At 45.0% G+C, this 18,855-nt stretch overlaps 1 protein-coding gene across 4 annotated transcripts in view; it reads left to right on the top strand.

Annotated features, from left to right (window-relative positions):
- The window catches only part of KLHL3 (kelch like family member 3), a 207,913-nt gene extending 190,305 nt beyond the window's left edge, over positions 1-17,608 (top strand). For 3 of the 4 annotated variants that reach the window (XM_075010019.1, XM_075010018.1, XM_075010020.1), the window contains 6 exons: positions 1,059-1,256; positions 4,661-4,762; positions 7,026-7,154; positions 11,800-11,940; positions 13,016-13,159; positions 13,466-17,260. In XM_075010019.1, the coding sequence (XP_074866120.1) occupies positions 1,059-1,256; positions 4,661-4,762; positions 7,026-7,154; positions 11,800-11,940; positions 13,016-13,159; positions 13,466-13,494 (743 nt within the window). In that variant the 3' untranslated portion in view covers positions 13,495-17,260. Of the gene's footprint in view, positions 1-1,058; positions 1,257-4,660; positions 4,763-7,025; positions 7,155-11,799; positions 11,941-13,015; positions 13,160-13,465; positions 17,261-17,448 lie in introns of those variants that run through there. The other variant, XR_012647666.1, reaches the window with a different exon arrangement.
- Positions 17,609-18,855: the final 1,247 nt, after the last annotated feature.

Raw genomic sequence — 18,855 nt, 5'->3', positions numbered from 1 at the left:
TAGGGAGCATTACGTTACGGAGCTTTACAGAGCGGATTATTACGGAGTGTTACGGCGTGGAGTGGATTGGAGTGGAGTGTTACGTTACGTTACAGAGTGGAGTGGAGTGTTAGGTTTTGGAGTGGGGTGTTAGGTTTCAGAGTGGAGTGGAGCGTTACTGAGTGTTGCGGAGTGGAGCGTTACGTTACGTGGCGGAGTGGAGCGTTACGTTACGGGTGGAGTGGAGCGTTATGTTATGGGGTGGAGTGGAGTGTTACTTTACGGAGTGGAGTTTTACAGTGTGGGGTTTTACGTTATCGAGTGGAGTGTTACGTTATGGAGTGGAGTGGAGTGTTACAGGGTGGAGTGGAGTACGTTACGTTACGTTACGTTACGTAGTGGAGTGGAGTGTTAGGTTTCAGAGTGGAGTGGAGTGTTACGTTATGGGGTGTAGTGGAGTGTTACGTTATGGGGTGTAGTGGAGTGTTACGTTACGGAGTGGAGTGGAGTGTTACGTTACGGAGTGGAGTGGTGTGTTACAGAGTGGAGTGTTACGTTATGGGTGGAGTGGAGGGTTATGTGACGGGGTGGAGTGGTGTTTTACGGAGTGGAGTGGAGTGTTACATTACAGAATGGAGTGGAGTGTTACGTTACGGAGTGGAGTTTTACAGTGTGGGGTTTTACAGTGTGTAGTGTTACGTTACGGAGTGGCGTGGAGTTTTACGGAGTGGAGTTACGTTACGGAGTGGCGTGGAGTGTTATGGAGTGTTACGTTACGGAGTGGAGTTTTACAGAGTGGAGTGTTACGTTACGGAATGGAGTGTTACATTACAGAGTGGAGTGTTATGGAGTGGAGTGTTACATATGTTTTTCCTATAATCTGTACGTTGTCTGATTTCAGATCTGATGATCATATAATGCAAGTAAGCACAAAACATGTGCAAATATTCTGTTCATTCTTCCTCTCTTACAAGTACCAGCAAAGCCATCTGATGGCACCTCCTTTCCAAGCTACCCATAGATGCAGTTTGATCTCTTTAATGTAACTCATACTTATGTCTTTTTCCCCCTTGTAAAAGGTGTGGTGTTTATGGCAGGCAACGTTTATGCTGTTGGAGGGTTTAATGGCTCGCTGAGAGTGCGAACGGTGGACGTGTACGACGGCGTGAAGGATCAGTGGACGTCAATTGCCAGCATGCAGGAACGACGGAGCACATTGGGGGCAGCTGTGCTGAATGAGCTCCTGTATGCGGTGGGCGGCTTTGATGGCAGCACTGGTATGTTACTGTACAAATGCCAGGCAGCCAGATGAATTGATATTGTACTCATTCTCTGTTCTCTGCAGAGCTCTGCTAAAGTGCAGTCATTGACCGGCAAATCCCGTCACCGTAGAAACCAGCCGTTAGTTCAGACCGGTTCTCTACACCTACGGTTCTAGCATTGTGTTGTGAAGTGTTGCGCTTACTGTTTTTTTTTTTTTTTCCCCTTCTAGCAATAAAGAATCTATTCTATGAGAATCTGACACTTTAAAGGAAATGTTTCCATAGCAAACATCTTTATTTTTGGTAGGAATGTTGCCATTGCAAAGCAAGTCATTCACTAACATTCACTTTTTTAAGTGATCATCCCAGCAGCAAGCCATCCGATTTACTGGTAGATATGGTTTTTGAAGAACATTGGACTGGGAAGTATGGGATATGTTTCGAGTGTTTGTTTCAGAAAGTTTCTATAGTATAGGTATTAGTGTTGGGGTCTTTTCTGTATGAAATAATAATTACATTTACTTTGCAATTGTGCTTAAATGGTTCAAACTACAGCTGAGCAAATAGTTCACTTCTTAAAACTTTGCCTCTTTCTTGAATGCATTAAATGTTCTGAAATTCTTCTTGCAGAGATGTCTGCAAACATTTCTTCAGCTGTAATTTGCAGGTGAGCTAGTAAATGCAATTATTTTACATTGACATATTCAACTATCAAAACAAAAAGCAGTCAAGTAGCACTTTAAAGACTAGCAAAATGGTTTATTAGGTGAGCTTTCGTGGGACAGACCCACTTCTTCAGGCCATAGCCAGACCAGAATAGACTCAATATTTAAGGCACAGAGAACCAAACCAGTTAGTCAACATTTTAATGGAATGGGGCATTCTGTCAATGACCTAAAGGTATGTGTGTTACTGAAAAGGAATTATCGCACTGTTTTGGAAAGAGAAACAGCCAAGCTGGCTTTTATATTCAAATTCGGCACATTAACACATGGTTTAAATCGTGATGGGAACTTTGAGTCACTGTAGGGGCTTGTCTGCATACTTGGCTCAATCTAATTCTTGACCTTCCCCCCCCACCCCTCAACTCTCTGATTTGCTCACCTTGATTATCTTTTTCTGATTTGTCCTCCTTGCTTACTGTTTTTGGTTCTCTGTGCCTTAAATATTGAGTCTGGTCTGGTCTGGCTAAGGTCTGAAGAAGTGGGTCTGTCCCACGAAAGCTCACCTAATAAACCATTTTGCTAGTCTTTAAAGTGCTACTTGACTGCTTTTTGTTTTGATAGTGTATAGACTAGCACGGCTTCCTCTCTGTTACTGTTTGACATATTCAACTGTGTTGGTTAGTTTGGTTGCTGGCGGTCATATAATATTGTTTTCTCTTTCCTGATTAGGTTAGATTAAAACTTGTCTCTGAGAACCAGTTTTCTGGTGTAAATATTCATGAAGTTGGCATTGGCTTTCTGTAACAGTTCTCTAGTAGTCACTTCATTTCCTTTTTGGGCAATCGTGCTTTCCCGTAAATTGTTCACTTAGGCTACATCTACACTACAGGGATCTGTTAGTAGAGTTAACGTCTGACAAAATTTCTGTTGACAGATCACGGCCATGCATGAAAGCAGATCGCTCTGTTGATCTGCACTGTCGACTGCTCTTTCTCTCGAAAGCACGGCCAACCAGAAACACAGCAGATACGTCTGCCTGGTGACCTGAAAGCCCCGTGTGTCGATCGAGGGCCCTGCCCCCGAGGCATCCGCACGGCTGTTTTGTCGACAGAGTCTGTCGAGACAAAAGTGCAGAGGTCAGTTGACAGTATGTTGGCAGAACATATTTTTAGCGTGGACGCTCCATGAGTTTTGTCGACGAAACTGTCTAGTGTAGACGTAGCTTTGGAACATACACATGAAGTGATCACCAATGCAGTCAGAGCAGCCTTGTTTAAGGATTCAAATGAACATTAATGCATAATACAAAAATGTTCTGAAGTGTTTGGACAACTCTTGTTCAAACCCAAAACTGACCATCATTTTATACTGTTTAAATGGAGATGGGTGAACTGGCTTAGATTAAACAAAAGCTTTCTCTGAATTTGTGTCCAGGTGAAGTATTTGCTTGTTGCTCCTCCTATACCCTTCCTTGTCCTTCTGTTTTGCACACTTTCAGTGCTACCAGGGAAAGTGCCTCAGTTACTACAGGAGACTGTTATTTTGCTGTATTTCCAGCTGTATTTCTCGAGCCTGTGCACTTTTTGGAAAGTTCAGATAAGCATCTAGATTCTTGGTGTTTTATGCAAAACTAATTCTGCCCTTCACAAAAGACTAGTCTACACAGGCAAATTTTACCAATTACACTGGTAATAGTTACACCAGTATTAGTATATTAGAGTAAGTCCCTGTGTGGACACACATTCTGGAATAAGAGAAGCTTGTAAAACCCCTGCTGAAATGACATAAGCCAAAACAAAGGACTCCCTTATCAGAATAAGGGTGCCAACCTGGGTATTATACCATATCTTATGTTGGTACACTTCAACCTCCTTAATCTAGGTGTCTGTAATCCTGGAACAATTGTGGTCCATACTGCTGTGTGGCTGGATTGCCATAATGACAATAAAAAGTTTAAATACAGTGCAAGAAATTTAAAAACAAAGAGAAATAATAACCCATACATATATATCCTGTACCATCTAGTACAAATTTAGCTTGTAAACATAAGAAATGGCAGAGCACTGTGCTGTACAGCTAGTGGTTTTCTGCTTAATTAGCTACATACGATAAAAACAGAATTGCAGTTTAAACGCAGCACGTGAAGGATTTATTCTGGCATATTTGTTCATGTACGGTACTCCATAATGGCTTGTGCGTACAAAAGCTTTATTAATAGACTTTGTTTATCCTTCATGATGACCACCATCCGTGGTCTGGATAATTCCATAATCCACCATAGCCAATGTCCCACAATTGCAAATTAAAGAGGTTCAAGTGTCTAACTTGTCAGTGTCAACAAGCTCCCCATTACTTTTACAAGCTGAAAGGGGCAGTTTTAAACGTCTTTGCAATGGACAGTTTTTAGTGCTGCTGGAAAGAACATTTGCTATTGGTGTCTCAGTTGACAAGATTTGGATCTAGGCTCCAGATCTGGTCTCTCAGCCCATTGGAAGTGTCAGCAGCCGCAGGACAGGGAGTCATCTGGTAAGGCTCAATAGCAGAAGGAAGTGCACTGATGGGACAGTACCAACATGTTTTTTTTCTGGTTTAGCAGGAAAATGACCATGCAGCTGCTGTAAGAGGTGGGGAAAGAATTGAGAACTATGGGAATCTTTAGTCCCGGTCACGGGACAGATGGGTTTCCTAAGGGGCAGAACAGTACAGTGCTGATCTCTTTTAATTAGAAAACCTCTGTGTCCCCTTTTTAACCAGGTCTGGCATCAGTCGAGGCCTATAGCTATAAAACCAATGAGTGGTTTTTTGTGGCTCCCATGAACACAAGAAGAAGCAGCGTTGGAGTTGGAGTTGTGGATGGTAAGAATAACAGCAGCCATTTCACTGTTGCTATTTAAAGCTAAAGTACAAGTGGTGAAAAGCTGAGTTCCTATAGCAGAGGGGGCAGGTGCTGTTCTCCAAACCATCCCAGAGGTAACCTGCTGCCAGCTGAGTACAGTAATGAAGGGCCAGTTTCTAAATGCTGCATTCTAGATCTTTGCTTATTTGTATAGATTATTTTTAAATGTGACTGCAGCTTTGAATATTCTCTTTGGTGTGTGGAAAAATTGTACGTTTTTTGCTATCCACGCTGCATGGCACAAAATCTTGATACAAAGCAGGGTCACCTCTCCTGCTTTGCATGGGACAGCCTATTTTTTGGTGGGTTAATAACCTTGAATGAGACCTCTCTGGTCTGTGAAACAGGCATTGTGGGGCATGTTTCTGTTGTGGTCATCAGCAAGTATTGTGATAGATGAATGGCAACTGTAAGAGGAAGATGCTTAAAAATCGGCCCTCTAAAATGAGGGCTGAAGCACAATTAAAACCTCACTACCCCAAGGAGGTGGCACAATGGCAACAAAATCATAAGGCTCTGCCTGTGTTTGCATTGGACTCAGCTGTTACATTGCCTCTCCTGTGTCCTGCACAAAAGGGGAATTTACAAGAACAAATTTCAATACCAAGCTAGCTCAGGGATGGCGCAGTGCAGCCTGGGGGGGCAGTTGCATTTGGTGAAATAGCCATTGGCAGGAGTATTCAGTATGAAACTGCTGAGATCTGGTACCAAGTAGTTTGATTTCATTTTCACTTTCTTAGGTTTCAGGGGGACAGTTGCTTTAGAGTCTGAATCTCTTCCCATTTTGTGTTTTGAAAAATCATCTCTGAACTTAGTGGCAATTTTTTTTTTAAGTTCAGCCCTGATTTCAGCAGGGTGTAGTTGTTGCCCATTAGTACAGCATATGCCAGTTGCTTGGCGGAATTAGCTCCAGTATGTTACAGACTCCAGTTCCTGGGATCACAAGTGGGCTGGTTTGGCCAGTAAGTGGGAATGGACCAGAATTAATTTATTTTAAAAATAGTGGCAGGTGGAGGAGTGAAACCTGAAATATTTGCAGTCCCTCCCAGCATGGTATCGTGGGCAAACCTTATAAGCATACTTGTAATGTAAATCGTTGATGAAGATATTGAACAGAACTAGTCCCAAAACGGATCCCCACGGACCCCTCTCGCTATGCGCTCCCCGTAGGACTGTGTACTGTTGATAACCACTCTCCGGGAGCAGTAATCCCAGCACTTGCCTTGTAGTAGCCTCACCTAACTTGTTTCCCTAGTTTTTAAATGAGAAGATCATGTGACACCATTTCAAATGCTGTATTAAAGTCTAGGTCTACCACTTCCCCCTTCTCCACAAGGCTTGTTATCCCATCAAAGAAAGGTGTCAGGTTGGTTTAAGATGGTATGATTTGTTTACAAATCCAAGCTGTCTGTTACTTACCAACTTATCTTACCTATGTTTGAAAATAGATTCCTTAATTATTTGCTTCTTTATCTTTCCTGGCACAGAACCTAAGCTAACTGGTCTGTAATTTCCAGGGTTTTCCTTATTTTCATTGACATAGCTGGGCACTGTTTTTGCCCTTTTCCAGTCTTGTGGAATCTCCCAACTTCTGTGATTTTTTTCAAAGATATTAGTGAATGGCTTACATACAGGTTGAACCACCTTGGTCTGGCATCCTCAGGACCTGAGCGGTCCCAAAGCAGGGATTTTGCTGAATCAGGGAGGTCAGTGCTTCCCTGCTAGCCTCCGGCTTCTGAGCTCCCGTCCTCCTTCCTGGCTCCCCAGCTACAGCTCAGCTGTCATTTCCTGGACCCGGCCACAGCTTCCTGCCTGGCTCTAGCTATGAGTCACCGTGAGCTGCCGCTTTCTGTCCCAGGCTGACAGCTTCTCAGCCAGGGCCACTGCTCCCAAGGCAGTGTTCTCTTGCTGTTACTCCCTGGCCAGTGCTGCACCCTCTTGCCACCAGCCCAGCTGTGGCTGCTCTGCCCCGCCCTGGGCTTCAGCCGCTGGTCTAACTGGCCCCTCCTACTTCCAGCCCTGGGACTCTGATCATGGGGGAGCCGTGATCCTGCCAGACCACAGATGATGTTGGAGGAGAGAATCTTAGATTTTGGAGTTTCTACCTGTATCAGCTCTGTCAGTGTTCTTGTCTGCAGACAATTGCAAACGATGGAACCTGTTGTTAGATACTGAATGTAAACATTTCTCTGATTCGTCTGTTCTGTGTGTGTGTTGTTGTAGGTAAGCTGTATGCTGTGGGGGGTTATGATGGTGCCTCACGTCAGTGCCTTAGTACTGTTGAACAGTATAATCCTGCTACAAATGAATGGACCTACGTAGCTGATATGAGCACTCGGCGCAGCGGTGCAGGTATTGATTTCAAGAAATGTTTCCTGTTTTTCCAAAGCAGTTAGTTCACCAATGTCCAGCTTTTACCTCCTGCATGGTGAGCAAATGAAGAAGGTGCATTCTTGGTCTGCTCGTTCTGAGTCATGTTATGGTTCATGATCATATGGAAGCTTGCAAGTGCTTCCAGGGCTGTATTACATTTCCCCCAGCATTAAAGTTACTCTGCTTTGTACAGTGACTGAGAAATGGCCTTGTGTCTGTTGTCTGCATAGTTCCCATTATCAAATGTCCCGTGTCCATAAGGTAAAAAGACAGCTTTTCTAATTGCTACCACTGCCAACTCACCCAGGGACCTGAAAGTCGAACTGTGATTGCACCATCACTTGCGTCTTCCACTTCTTCCTCTATTGTTCTGTGGGCTCCCTCTGGATTTCCATATTTAACTGGATAGAGGGTGTTTCATTTTATTCCCAGCTTAACGAGTGCTCCAGCCTGACTCATTTTTAAATGAGTAGACAGGCCAGAGAACTGTAGAACAAGACAGGCAATGGGAAATTTGCCTTCCATTCTTGACTGCTACTGAATTGTGGTATGCCTGTAGCCAACTCACACTTCGGTCAGTTGCCTTCTCCTAGTCTATTGGAATGGGGAGGCTAATGCTGAGCCACCTTGCATAAACGATTTGCCTCTGGATGAAAAGTGCTTTGGAAGTTTTGTCATTGTGGTGTGACTCAGTGGAAACTTGCTTGTACTGAAGGTAAATGTAAGGAAACTGTGTCAGATGCTTTTCCTACTTGGCTCCCAGCACCAAAAACTAGGGGTTAAAATAACCCCCTTTGTACAGGGATTGCCTTTGTTACTTCAGGTTGAACCCCTCTAGTCTGGCACACTCATCCAGCAACATCCGTAATCCGGCATGATTTTAGTTAGTCTACTGACCACTTATGGGTGTGGCCAAGTGTCCTGTAGTCCCATAAAATCTGTTTTCACCCACCAGCCCTGGCTCTTGCTGTTCTGTGCTGTTATTTAGCTGTAATTTATCTCAGATACCTTCTAAGAGCCCAGTAAGCATTGGAAATGTTTGTAATGCCGCTAGGTAATATTGAGCTCCTTTGATTAGTCAGATTGTCTCATTTGGCCCCAGTCAGGTCCTGAAGGTGCCAGACAAGAGAGGTTCAACCTGTCACTGAAATAATTCTCACTGATGCGTGTGTGCTAGTTTCTCCTTAACTGTTCATAGCACTCTTCTCTGCAGGACCTCTCTCTGCCCCAGCTTCTAGTTATGTCTGTCTCTGACATGTCAAACCTTTATTGCTCCTAGGTCAGTGTTAAGGGGCCCCATCTGGCCTGACATCGGGGTGAGTCAACAGAAGAGCTTTACATCTCTATGCAGGGTCACTGAACCTGCCTTACCCTGTGCTAGAGGGAAATCAGAACAAATATCCTACATTGCCAATATGTGGTAATATGCAATTGGCATTCCTTGCATATTAGGTTATAACGAATCTCTGCTTTTGGTGCCGTTTCCTTATTAAACTACTGTGCTGAGTGTGCTGCTTTACAAGTACTTCTAAGGTAAAACACAGGGGAAGGCGTGCAGTCTCTCTACTATTTCGAACATGCTCAGTTGCATGCTGAGTGTTGCTGTTCATTTTCTTTTCCTCAACTGGAGAGGAGGTGCAGCATATTATAACAGTTATCAAAACAGGCACTGAATTTTCCTCTTCTCAGGGGAAAATACCTATAATGGAATTCACTTCTTAGAGCAATAAAAAGTGACTTATCGGTAGAACACTACTCCAATCAATAAAACAATGTGCAGTGCCTCCAGCATCATTAGCTCTGCCCTGCCATCTAGTGTACTCTGGGAAACAAGTGCTCATGTGTATCAGATAGTTGCAGTTTAATTTTGATTGCTAGCTGCAGGCCTCGTTCAGATTGAAAACGTACATGGGTTCTGGCAGTACCTCAGCTGGCCTCTTTCTGAGAGTCAGGTGGGCAGAAAAGAACTCCGTTCATTACCTGGAGGGGTTGTCCTCTCTGTGGATCTGGCATACTTGCGTTGATGCAGATGGACGCTTGCGGGCGTTGCAGGTGGAGAGGCAGTTTGAGGCTGGATGGGGCATTTCTAAGTTTTTTTTTTAAATTTTTACTCTCAATATAGTAAGCTAACCAATGTTTTAAACACATCATGGGCCAAACACAGAGGAACACCCCGGAATGTGGCATTTGGTCGAATATTGCTGATAGGCTGGTTTCTGTGACATGTAACAGTGAGCTGCTGTGGCCTCGGGCAGTTTGGTTTGGCTCCTAACATCCGTCTTCATTGCTTTCTTTTGACTCACTGGAGTGGTCCAAGCCCTGCCCAGTGCTTAGTAGGGACTGGGCCATGAATGTGAATGAGGCCCACTCTCTTGGCTAAAACTGAGGCCAAGGTAGATGAGAAATGATGTTGGTAGGTCAGGGACTTCGTGGCTACCCTGCTTCTGCAGAGGGGTTTGTGCCTTCCTTTTGTTACCAGGGTCTGGTTAGTGCCATGGTGTCCAACCAGTTCTGAAGCAGTACAGGTTGCACCTGCCCGGTCTAGCACCCTTGGGACCTCAGTGGTCCCAAAGAGGGATTTTGCTGGATGAGGGGAGGTCTGGCTGCTGCAGCTCCCTAGCCCTGCAGGTGTGGTGAGCTGCTGCAGCGGGCTTTCTGGCCCGGCTTTGCCAAGAGACGCTGACTTCCTGGCCTGGCTCCACACAACTGCTGGGGGGTCACTAACTCCCCACCCCAGGCTTCTCCTCCATGTGGCTGCCTGGAGAAGCCAACACCTGGGCCCTGCTGCCCTGTGCAAAGCTTCAGGGAGACCAGCTTTTCTTGCCCTCCTGCCCTGGCCCTCTGGTCCAGGAGCATCCCTTTTCCCTCTGGATGAGGGATGTTGCCAGACCAGGGAGTGCTGGTTTTAGGAGGTGGAATCTGTAGCCACTACAGTAAGGCTGTGGACGCTGCTAGGGCTCCTGTTACAGCAAATTTGTCTCATTAGTTTGAAAATATATTTATTGTTCAAGCCAACTCATCACACCCAATTGACCAAACAGCCACATGTGGCTAGTGGCTAGCGGGTTGGACGCCACAGGCGTGTCTCCTGCTGTTAGGTTTTTTCCCCATCCATTACTGCAGCTCATCCTAAATCTACTGGAAGGCCCCAGTGACATCTGTGGGATATGGATCAGGCAGCTAATGAAGCGAGTTATTGGTGTGAGTGAGAGTGTGTGTGTGAGAGAGAGAGAGAGAAACACGAACAGAATAAAAGCCTGCAGGCCCATTGTTTAAGGTAGAGGTGAGGCTGTAGCTATAGTCTACTGGAAACCTCCGCAGGTGGTAGGGCACATGACGACTGGGCTCTGAACTTGCTGATTGAGTTTTCAGTGGATTAAGGTGGTGAGGTTGTCTCTCTCTCAAGCTGCGGGACCTGCTTGTCTAAACTGCTGCTCTCCCCACTTCCCATAGACAGTTGCTAATGTCGGAGGTACCTGAGCAGAGACCAGCTCGGCTTAGAAGATGGGGGAGGAGGGGAGTTGCTAGCGGGGAGGGCTTTTGGTGTTCCGACACCTTCCCTAGCCCCTAACAGCCTGAGTGTGTTGGTCTCCCAGCGGTGGGCAGAGATGAGGGCTGACGCCTATGGCTACAGTGGCGCATTTTGGATCCATCTTTGTTTTACTAACCTTCTGGCCGGTTTACTTTGACTGGTCTTGATCCTGCTGTAGAGAGTAAGTCACTAGGTGTGGGTTGTCAGGCATCTAAACAGTGGCTCCCAGCCTCAGTTGCAGGCCACTAGTAGAGTGTATATTGCCAGCAGGAGGCCAGCTCACTTGCTTCCCTTATAGGCCTGGGCCAGTGAGCACAGTCACAAACCAGTAGGAGCCAGCTTAGTTGTCTCTATGCTGGGCAGCTGCTGCTCCATAAGTTAAAAAGAGAGGAGCCAGGAACCACCGTCAAGGACTGGAGCCACCAAATCAGCAGCCAGCGCCGAAGCAGTGGTAGCCCATTGGGGGCCCTAAGCAGGAATATTTTGGGGGCCCCCACACAACACATAATACAAAGTGAATGGGGGGCTTGTGTGAGTAAGTACTTAGATGGCTTATGCCGAGTGCTGGCTGTGGCTCGGAGGGAGGTGGAGGAGGCACGCAGGCAGTGTGCACAGGAGGAAGGAGTGGCGGGGGGAGGGGGAGAAAAGGTCTCAGTACATCGTGACTTCCAGGAGAAGAGAAAGGAACCAAGTGCATGAGGCTGGTGCAAAGGAGGGGAGGAGACCCAACAGACAGAAGCTGGGGGAATAAAACAGTTGGGGGAGAGGGGAAGAAATGAGCAAAACTCAACAGCGTGGGTAACCTGTACTTGAGAGAGGCCAATGCACGAGAGAGGAATCTGCATCAAACATGGGCCCATTGCATCTGCTTATGTACAGAACCATTGTAGCTCCTGTCGTGCTGTTCCACCATCATGAGCAGGAAGGAAGGTGCGCAGGAGACACACTCGTTCTCCATCTCAAGAGATGGTCCACGTTATGGACAGGACTAACCTAGTATGCTAGGCAGGACTGTTTAAACATATCAAGTTTGCGGTGCTAAGGATGTGACATGTCTGTTCCATCTGGGTCATTCTCTTCTCTGCTTGGCAGGCGTCGGCGTTCTCAGTGGACAGCTATATGCTACTGGAGGGCACGATGGCCCCTTGGTGAGGAAGAGTGTGGAGGTCTATGACCCAGGAACAAATACCTGGAAGCAAGTTGCAGACATGAATATGTGTAGGAGAAACGCAGGTAACCCCTCTGTGGGCTCTGTCTGGATCTTAATGGGTTTCTTCAGTTTTCGGAGTGTATTCAGTGCTACTGTGTGAATGCAGTTTTAATGCAAGCATGCACTGTACAGGCTCCTGTAATGAAGAAAAGATGGAGTGTGGGGGGTATACTAGGCTGTAGGACCACAACGTCCAACCCGTTTGGAAGCAGTAGCCACTGTAGTGAACTAGCCACGTTATTCTGAAAATATATTTATTATTCAAGCCAACTAGCCACACTCAACTGGCCAACTAGCCATCTGTGGCTCGTGGCTAGTAGGGATGTAATAGAGTATCTGGTTATACGATTAACTGATATGCATCTGCTTAGTGCTACTCTTTGTACACCCCCGCCCCGCACCAAGTAAATAGAGAGTGGCTGTCTCAGCCTCTGTCTGTGGCTCAGCATCTGTTCCCCCCCTCCCCATCCTTGCTGAGCCATGGGCAGAGGGGAAGAGCTCAGTCTCCACAGTGGGCACAGAAGCTGAGTCGGCCTGTGTGCTGGCTCAGCCTTTTAAATGCGGAGCAGCTGTGGGGAGGGGGAGATGCACGGTTAACCAAGTAATTGACACATTTTGGGCAGTTACTTGGTTACCAGATAATTTACTCTTTAACATCTCTTGTAGTTGGCGTGTTGGGCACCCTGGCCGAAGGAGCTAGAGCAATGGTTCTCAACCAGGGGTCCGGGATACCCTCAGGGCTGTGAGCAGGTTTTGGAGGGTCTGCTAAGTAGGGCTGACATTAGACTTCCTGGGGCCTGACACAGAAAGCTGAAACCCCACCACGTGGAGCTGTAGCATGGGGCCCCAAGACCCTCCACCCAGAACTGGTGTTGGAGTCTGAGCAATTTTGCTTCACTTGGCTATAAGGAACATGAAGTTCCAGGCAGTGGCCCTGCGTGCTACCCACTGAGGCTGGTCCTGGCCTGCATGTTCAGAAAAACTGTAGTTGTGGCACAAGGGGGCTTGTAGAGTTTGCAGAGCATGTTGGGAGCCCCAGGAAGGAGAGAGGTTGTAAATCCCCAATGCAGAGTTTAACTGTGTCTGTTTTATTGGTAGGGGTGTGTGCTGTGAATGGGCTGCTCTATGTGGTTGGAGGAGATGATGGTTCTTGCAATTTGGCCTCTGTAGAATATTATAATCCGGTCACTGATAAGTGGACATTACTGCCAACCAATATGAGCACTGGAAGAAGTTATGCAGGTAAATAGTCGGGGGAAGGGGTGGGAACAGAAGTTGAGGTGCCAGCTCCCAAATCTGTGCCTTTCTGCCTCTACCAGGTTAAGGAGTTTATATCCCTTAACCTGATGGTTGTGTCTCTGGGTCACTTGGTATTTTCTATGGATGCCCCTCCTGGCTTCCATTGGAGAAGATCTGTTCAAGGAATTGGGGATGGCAACTTTGCACACTTTTGCTGCTGGTCTTAGGCTTTGTGGCACATGCCTGTTGCAGCCCAGCCCAGAATTTGTTTGGAAGTTTATCACTTCTGTTTGCCCATTCTTCCTTCAGGTGTGGCTGTGATTCATAAACCATTGTGACACCTGTTCCAGCCAATGTGAGGAGCAGCAGTAAAATGAATGCTACTGGGTGTTCTCAAGGAGATGCCTGATGCCTGACTTGATCCATCTTGCTGCTGTTAAACTCCTAGCCTGGCCAGTGCTGCATTAAGAACTTCCCCTTCCAAGGAATAATGCAGCAAGTCCCAAGGAGTTGCCTGTTGTCCTTGGTGCAATCGATTGTCTCTGAACTGCCAGTTTCCTGGGATAAACATTGTGCGTAAACAATTACCAGAGAGACTGAGTATCGTGTATGAAACAAACCGCTACTGTAGGACATGTGAGTAAAAACCAACACTGAATGTCTTCACTACTGATACTTTGTACACACCTTGAGTTAAGCTACTTACTTGCTGCTCCTGGAACTTACTACTGACCGTGACATCTTCTAATCAACAATCATCAGAAATATACTGGCATAGGGTGCTGGCTGTGTTTGACACTGTCTCAGTCACATGTATGTATGTCACTGGACAACTGTATGTATCCCTAGCACACTTACGATTGGAGATGTGCATTGTGTGACTTTTCTGTTAGTGACATAACTGCTTTTATATACAGGATGGGTTGTGCTGGGCAGGGGCTGGCTCAGAGACAGGTGAGTACCCCACCCTGCAAAGCTTTTTTTAGTCCTACAGAAACATGCTGCTCTGGGGTTGTTATGGTTCCCATACAACGTACACTGTTTGAACTGAAAATCAAGGAAGAAAGTCATACCCTTGCATTCAGCACATTCAGGCCATTTTGGAACAAGCATTTTTAAACATAAGGTGGTTTGTTACTGAGTCATTAACACATTTCCCTTTTCTCCTGCCAAATGATTCTCCACCACCCAAGAAGTGAGTATAAAGACCATGATAAAATGCCCACAGTGTCTTAAAAATGAGGAGTGTCCCTTAATGCTTCTGAAGGAGGGAATTTTTATTCTTCTGTGTCATTGTTATTTTTAAAATGTTTTCTGTGTTGGTATGGACGGCAGAAAATATGTAAGTAGTTAGCAGCAGCTTTATAAAATCCTTCCAAAAAGGATTTTGAACAGTGAAAACTTGGTGCTGTTGTCACCTTTAGTAATCTCACTTGCATGTGGGTCCTGCTAGTTTGATTTCTTTTTAAAAGTTGGGTGTCTGCATGCAAATCATGTGACTCCCAGCATGCCTTGTTGCTGGGCATCACGACGCACTTCTGGGTATTTGCTGTACTTAAAAGTAGCACCAAAGGGTACTACAACTAAAAGATGGTGCGTGTGTGTGTGTGTGTTGGGGGGGAAGAGGGAGATGAAAGGTTGTCTCAAAAATTGCTCGCTAGGACTCTGATTTAAAGGCCAGAGATGTTGATGGGAGCCTTTCTATAGGCTTTGGATCAGACTCTAGGTGTCATCTCCACCCCTGACAAATGAGATCCTGTGACACAGCCACAAATTTCTCACCAGGTGTTACACGTCAGCTGTGGAGCACCTGCCTGATAAAATATAGAACAAAGTAATTCTTTAATTCCATAGACTACAGCAGCGCATTTTTGAGTTGTTCTAAAATATCTCAATGGAGTTCTAATATATGAGGTGAAAGGTTGGCCATCTTTAACTACCTAAGAGATGCAGTCATCTTATGTGACAGTGGATTTTGGTGTCTAAAATGGCATTTACACATACTCATGGCCTACTGAAAACCACTAGACCCATTTGCACACTGGACGTGGCTGGGACCTGGAGTTGATCAGGGATCACTAATTGTGTTTTTGTCTCCAAAGCCATGTCTTGTCCCCAGGAAACGGTATGCATTTTTCCTTCCACCTCTGACCTCGTTCTCCAGCTATGCAATATTAACACCTGTAACAAACGACAAGCCACTTGTGATAGCCCCTAACCATGCTTTTGAAGTTGTCTTACTGGATGTGTGGGCTAATGTTTGTATTAATTCTGAGCACCTGAGCCACAGCCTCTCAAATATTGCCTTTTTTAGGACTGAAACTGTAGCTTTAGAGCTAACAAATTATAAATGTAAATAGTTTTATAAGATAATTTTTAAAGAATTTTTGGATGACTTTTTATTGTCCTGGATGATGTCGTGTTCTGTTCTGTATCAAATTCTTACGCACTCATGCAGTTCTCGCCAGTTGTGATAGAGGGTGTGAATTTGAAGATTTTGCACACAGCATTGTAACAAAGGTGGGAGAAGTTCTTTTTCCTGTTTAGGTTAATCATAACACATTAAAGGATATTGGTGGGTTTAACATGATTAATTTAAAATTATTTCATTTCCTGAGTTGCTAAGAACAAGGTCATAAATTATTTGATTTAAAAAAAAAAAAAAAAAAATTGTAATGATCTAATTCAGCTTGATCCTGTCAGTTTTATTCTTTGCTGTTCACTCACCTCTGTCAGTGAAACCAAGCTGGCTGTAGTCTGTTTTGTTTTCAGGCTGCCCCATGAAAGGGTTGCAGCTGGTTGGGTTGTAATGTAAGGAGATGCTTTTGAGCCCAAAATTAAGAATGAAATCAAATCTATAACTGCAGACGGTTTTGCAAGGCCTTTTTCGTTCCTTTCCAGACTGAAAGGTTGGGTCGTTATTTCCTCACAATGTTCCTTTTTAAATGTGTGGTAATTTCATGGCCTACTCTTGCAACTTGCTTCACTTGGGGATCATGATGGCAATCCTGCGAGCTGATTCCTTGCAGGATCAGGGCCTGAGGTCTGGTCCTCAACTAAAATTTAAGTTGACCAAGTTGTGATGCTCAGGGAGTGCGAAATCCATGCCCCCTCAGAAACAGTGTTCCCACTAAATGTTTCCATCTATGGGCAGAATAAACATTATGTGCACCAAGACATGTGGATGTGTACCACCAATAGAAACACACTGCCAAGTGTGGGTGGCTGTGGGCACTCTGCTAATCAACTGGGTGACACCTGAATCTCTCCTGGGCTGCTGTCCAAGTGCCCATCTTACAGGGAACACTGTTCAGAAATATAGTTAAGCCACCCTGAACCCTGATAGGGCCACTGCAGTGTCAGTGGAAGAGTTCCTCTGTCAACCTAGCTGCCTCATCTCAAGTCGGTGGACTTAACTATCCTCTTCCATGGCTTGTGCCACTGTAATGCATGTACCCTTTGAATTCCTCAGGGTGCCTTATAGAGCCCCAGTGCAAGAGGGGTATAGGATGCGTACATGCCACTTAAAAGCTTTTCCTGCAAGACCATCAGGGTGTTACATAGGGCTGCACTTCTAGAACCGAGGCGAAAATGAAAATGCATTTCCAGCATTATTAGTTGCTTCAAGTTTTTGATTGTTTAAAGTGAGTTTTGAATCAGTTCTATGTCTTCTATTTGGGCCCAACAGGTGGAGATCACAGCCAATTTTTTTTATCTAGATCCTGTTTCTTCATAGATTTATAAAGCTCTGTAATTACCATAAAGACACTTGGCACTGACTGCTATTTTCTTGTGCTACTTGAAGACTAGGGTAAAATGTTCAGCAATCCATGCTGGCTGCTGATCAGACAGTAGAAATGGTTCAACAACATACTCTTGTTTTGTGGTTTTGAACTTTGAGGTGGGGGGGTGGTATCTAATGTCAGGGCAGTTAAATCATTGATTTTAACAGACACACTATGGGATTGGCACATAAATCAGAGCTATATTAAAATGTTGTTCCAAGCTACAGTGTTTGTAAATCTGCATTAGTGTGGAAGTAAGCTGAATGAATTCATTAATGTTTGTTATTTTTCTTGGATTATCAGATAAAATAATTTATTTCCCTCTACAATAGCAAAAGCAGTGAAGGTTTAATTTGTATGTTTTAGGTGCTCAATAGTTTGAGTAATGAAAGAGCATGTTTACCTGGATGCAGGGATTTGTTTTTGTACAAGCAGACTGGTGGTATAATGGCTGGTCCAGTGACAGTCAACTGGCTGATTCCTTAAACCTGTCACTTTTTTGCATAGGTGTCAAGGACCAAATCTCCTGTGAGGTAATTCACTTGAAAGATGTCTTGTCCATTTTGGCAAACAACTGGAGAAATGGTCTTCATTGAAATACAACTTCTGCAGGAAATTACATGATTGTTTCCAATACATTTGCTTTAATTTGAATAAAAATTAACTAATGAAATTCCTCCTGGTCAGTTTGGTTTGTTTAGCTCCTGACATTTGAAGTGTAGTTGTATTGTGCTGCAGGAATGGGATTTTATTTTTTTTCATGCAACAAATACAGGCCTTGATCTCACAATTTGATTCACACAAGACGACTCTTGCTACATCTGGAGTCCCATTACAGGATGAGGGCCACAGTTTGCTATAAATAAACCAGATTGCTGTGGCTACTAACAAAGGTCCTGGAAGTTGATCAAAGACTCCCTCTTCAGTCTGCATAGCTAAATTTTAAAAAAATAGATCATTTTACAAATGTTATTTCTGTTACATTTTATGTGGTTCATGGAAGCATCCTCTCACTGAGAACGAGGGGAGATTTGAACATGTGTAACACATTCTGAATGACCTCCGTGTCTCTTGTAGCCATGCCATGTTGGTGGTGGATCTGGCAACCAATTTGAAGCCTCAGTGTCTCAAGTTGGTTGAAGCAGAGGTTGCTCTGAGAAACCCTCCATTGTTATGTCAGCTTACACCAGAGTCAGGGGCATGCTTCTTGGGATACACATGCAATGCGGTTGGGAGACCACAAACACTCAGCAGAGTTGGCAATGCAGAGGGAGGGGGTTCAGCTGCATCAAAGGATTCCTTCATTTTTAGGCTCCTGAAGTGATCGGCACTGAGCAGGCTGTCCTCTCATGTTGTGTGCGCCAGTGTGTGGGTTTGGCCTTAACGACACTGAGAAGCTTATCCAGTCTGTTCACGGACTGTCTTGTTTTCAGGCAGAGTTTGAGAATCATCTGAGAAGCCCTAATACCTGTAGTCCTGCTCCTCCCATCCCCTCTTGCCCTTCCATCTTTATTCCTAATGGAAGAAAAATGTTCTTAACCTACTTGGACTTACATGCCCGGCTTGTGATCATGTTGAATGTTGTAGCAGATGGTCTCTGCATTATGGTTTTGAGGTACATAGGCAGGCCTGTGTTGAGTTTGTTCTATCAAGGAATCCAGTACCCTTTTATATTTTAATGCAGGTTCCATGGGCTTTCTGCGGGGAGACTTTGGTACACAGACAGCATGTGCATATACAGCACCTTTTAAAAAAAAATTATACATAAAATAAAAGAAAGAGGTGCCTGTACTGAGCCATCTCTGTCCTCCTCCTGTCATCTCCCCAGCCAATATGACTGGGGCTGCTGTGTTGCTGGTACTCAGTACCTGCAAGTACCAGCACAAAAAAGGACTGTGCACATATATGCTAGCT

Source organism: Carettochelys insculpta, chromosome 15 (assembly GCF_033958435.1).
Source record: "Carettochelys insculpta isolate YL-2023 chromosome 15, ASM3395843v1, whole genome shotgun sequence".
Taxonomy (NCBI): Eukaryota; Metazoa; Chordata; order Testudines; family Carettochelyidae; genus Carettochelys; species Carettochelys insculpta.
This window is presented reverse-complemented; position numbering and strand designations above follow the sequence as displayed.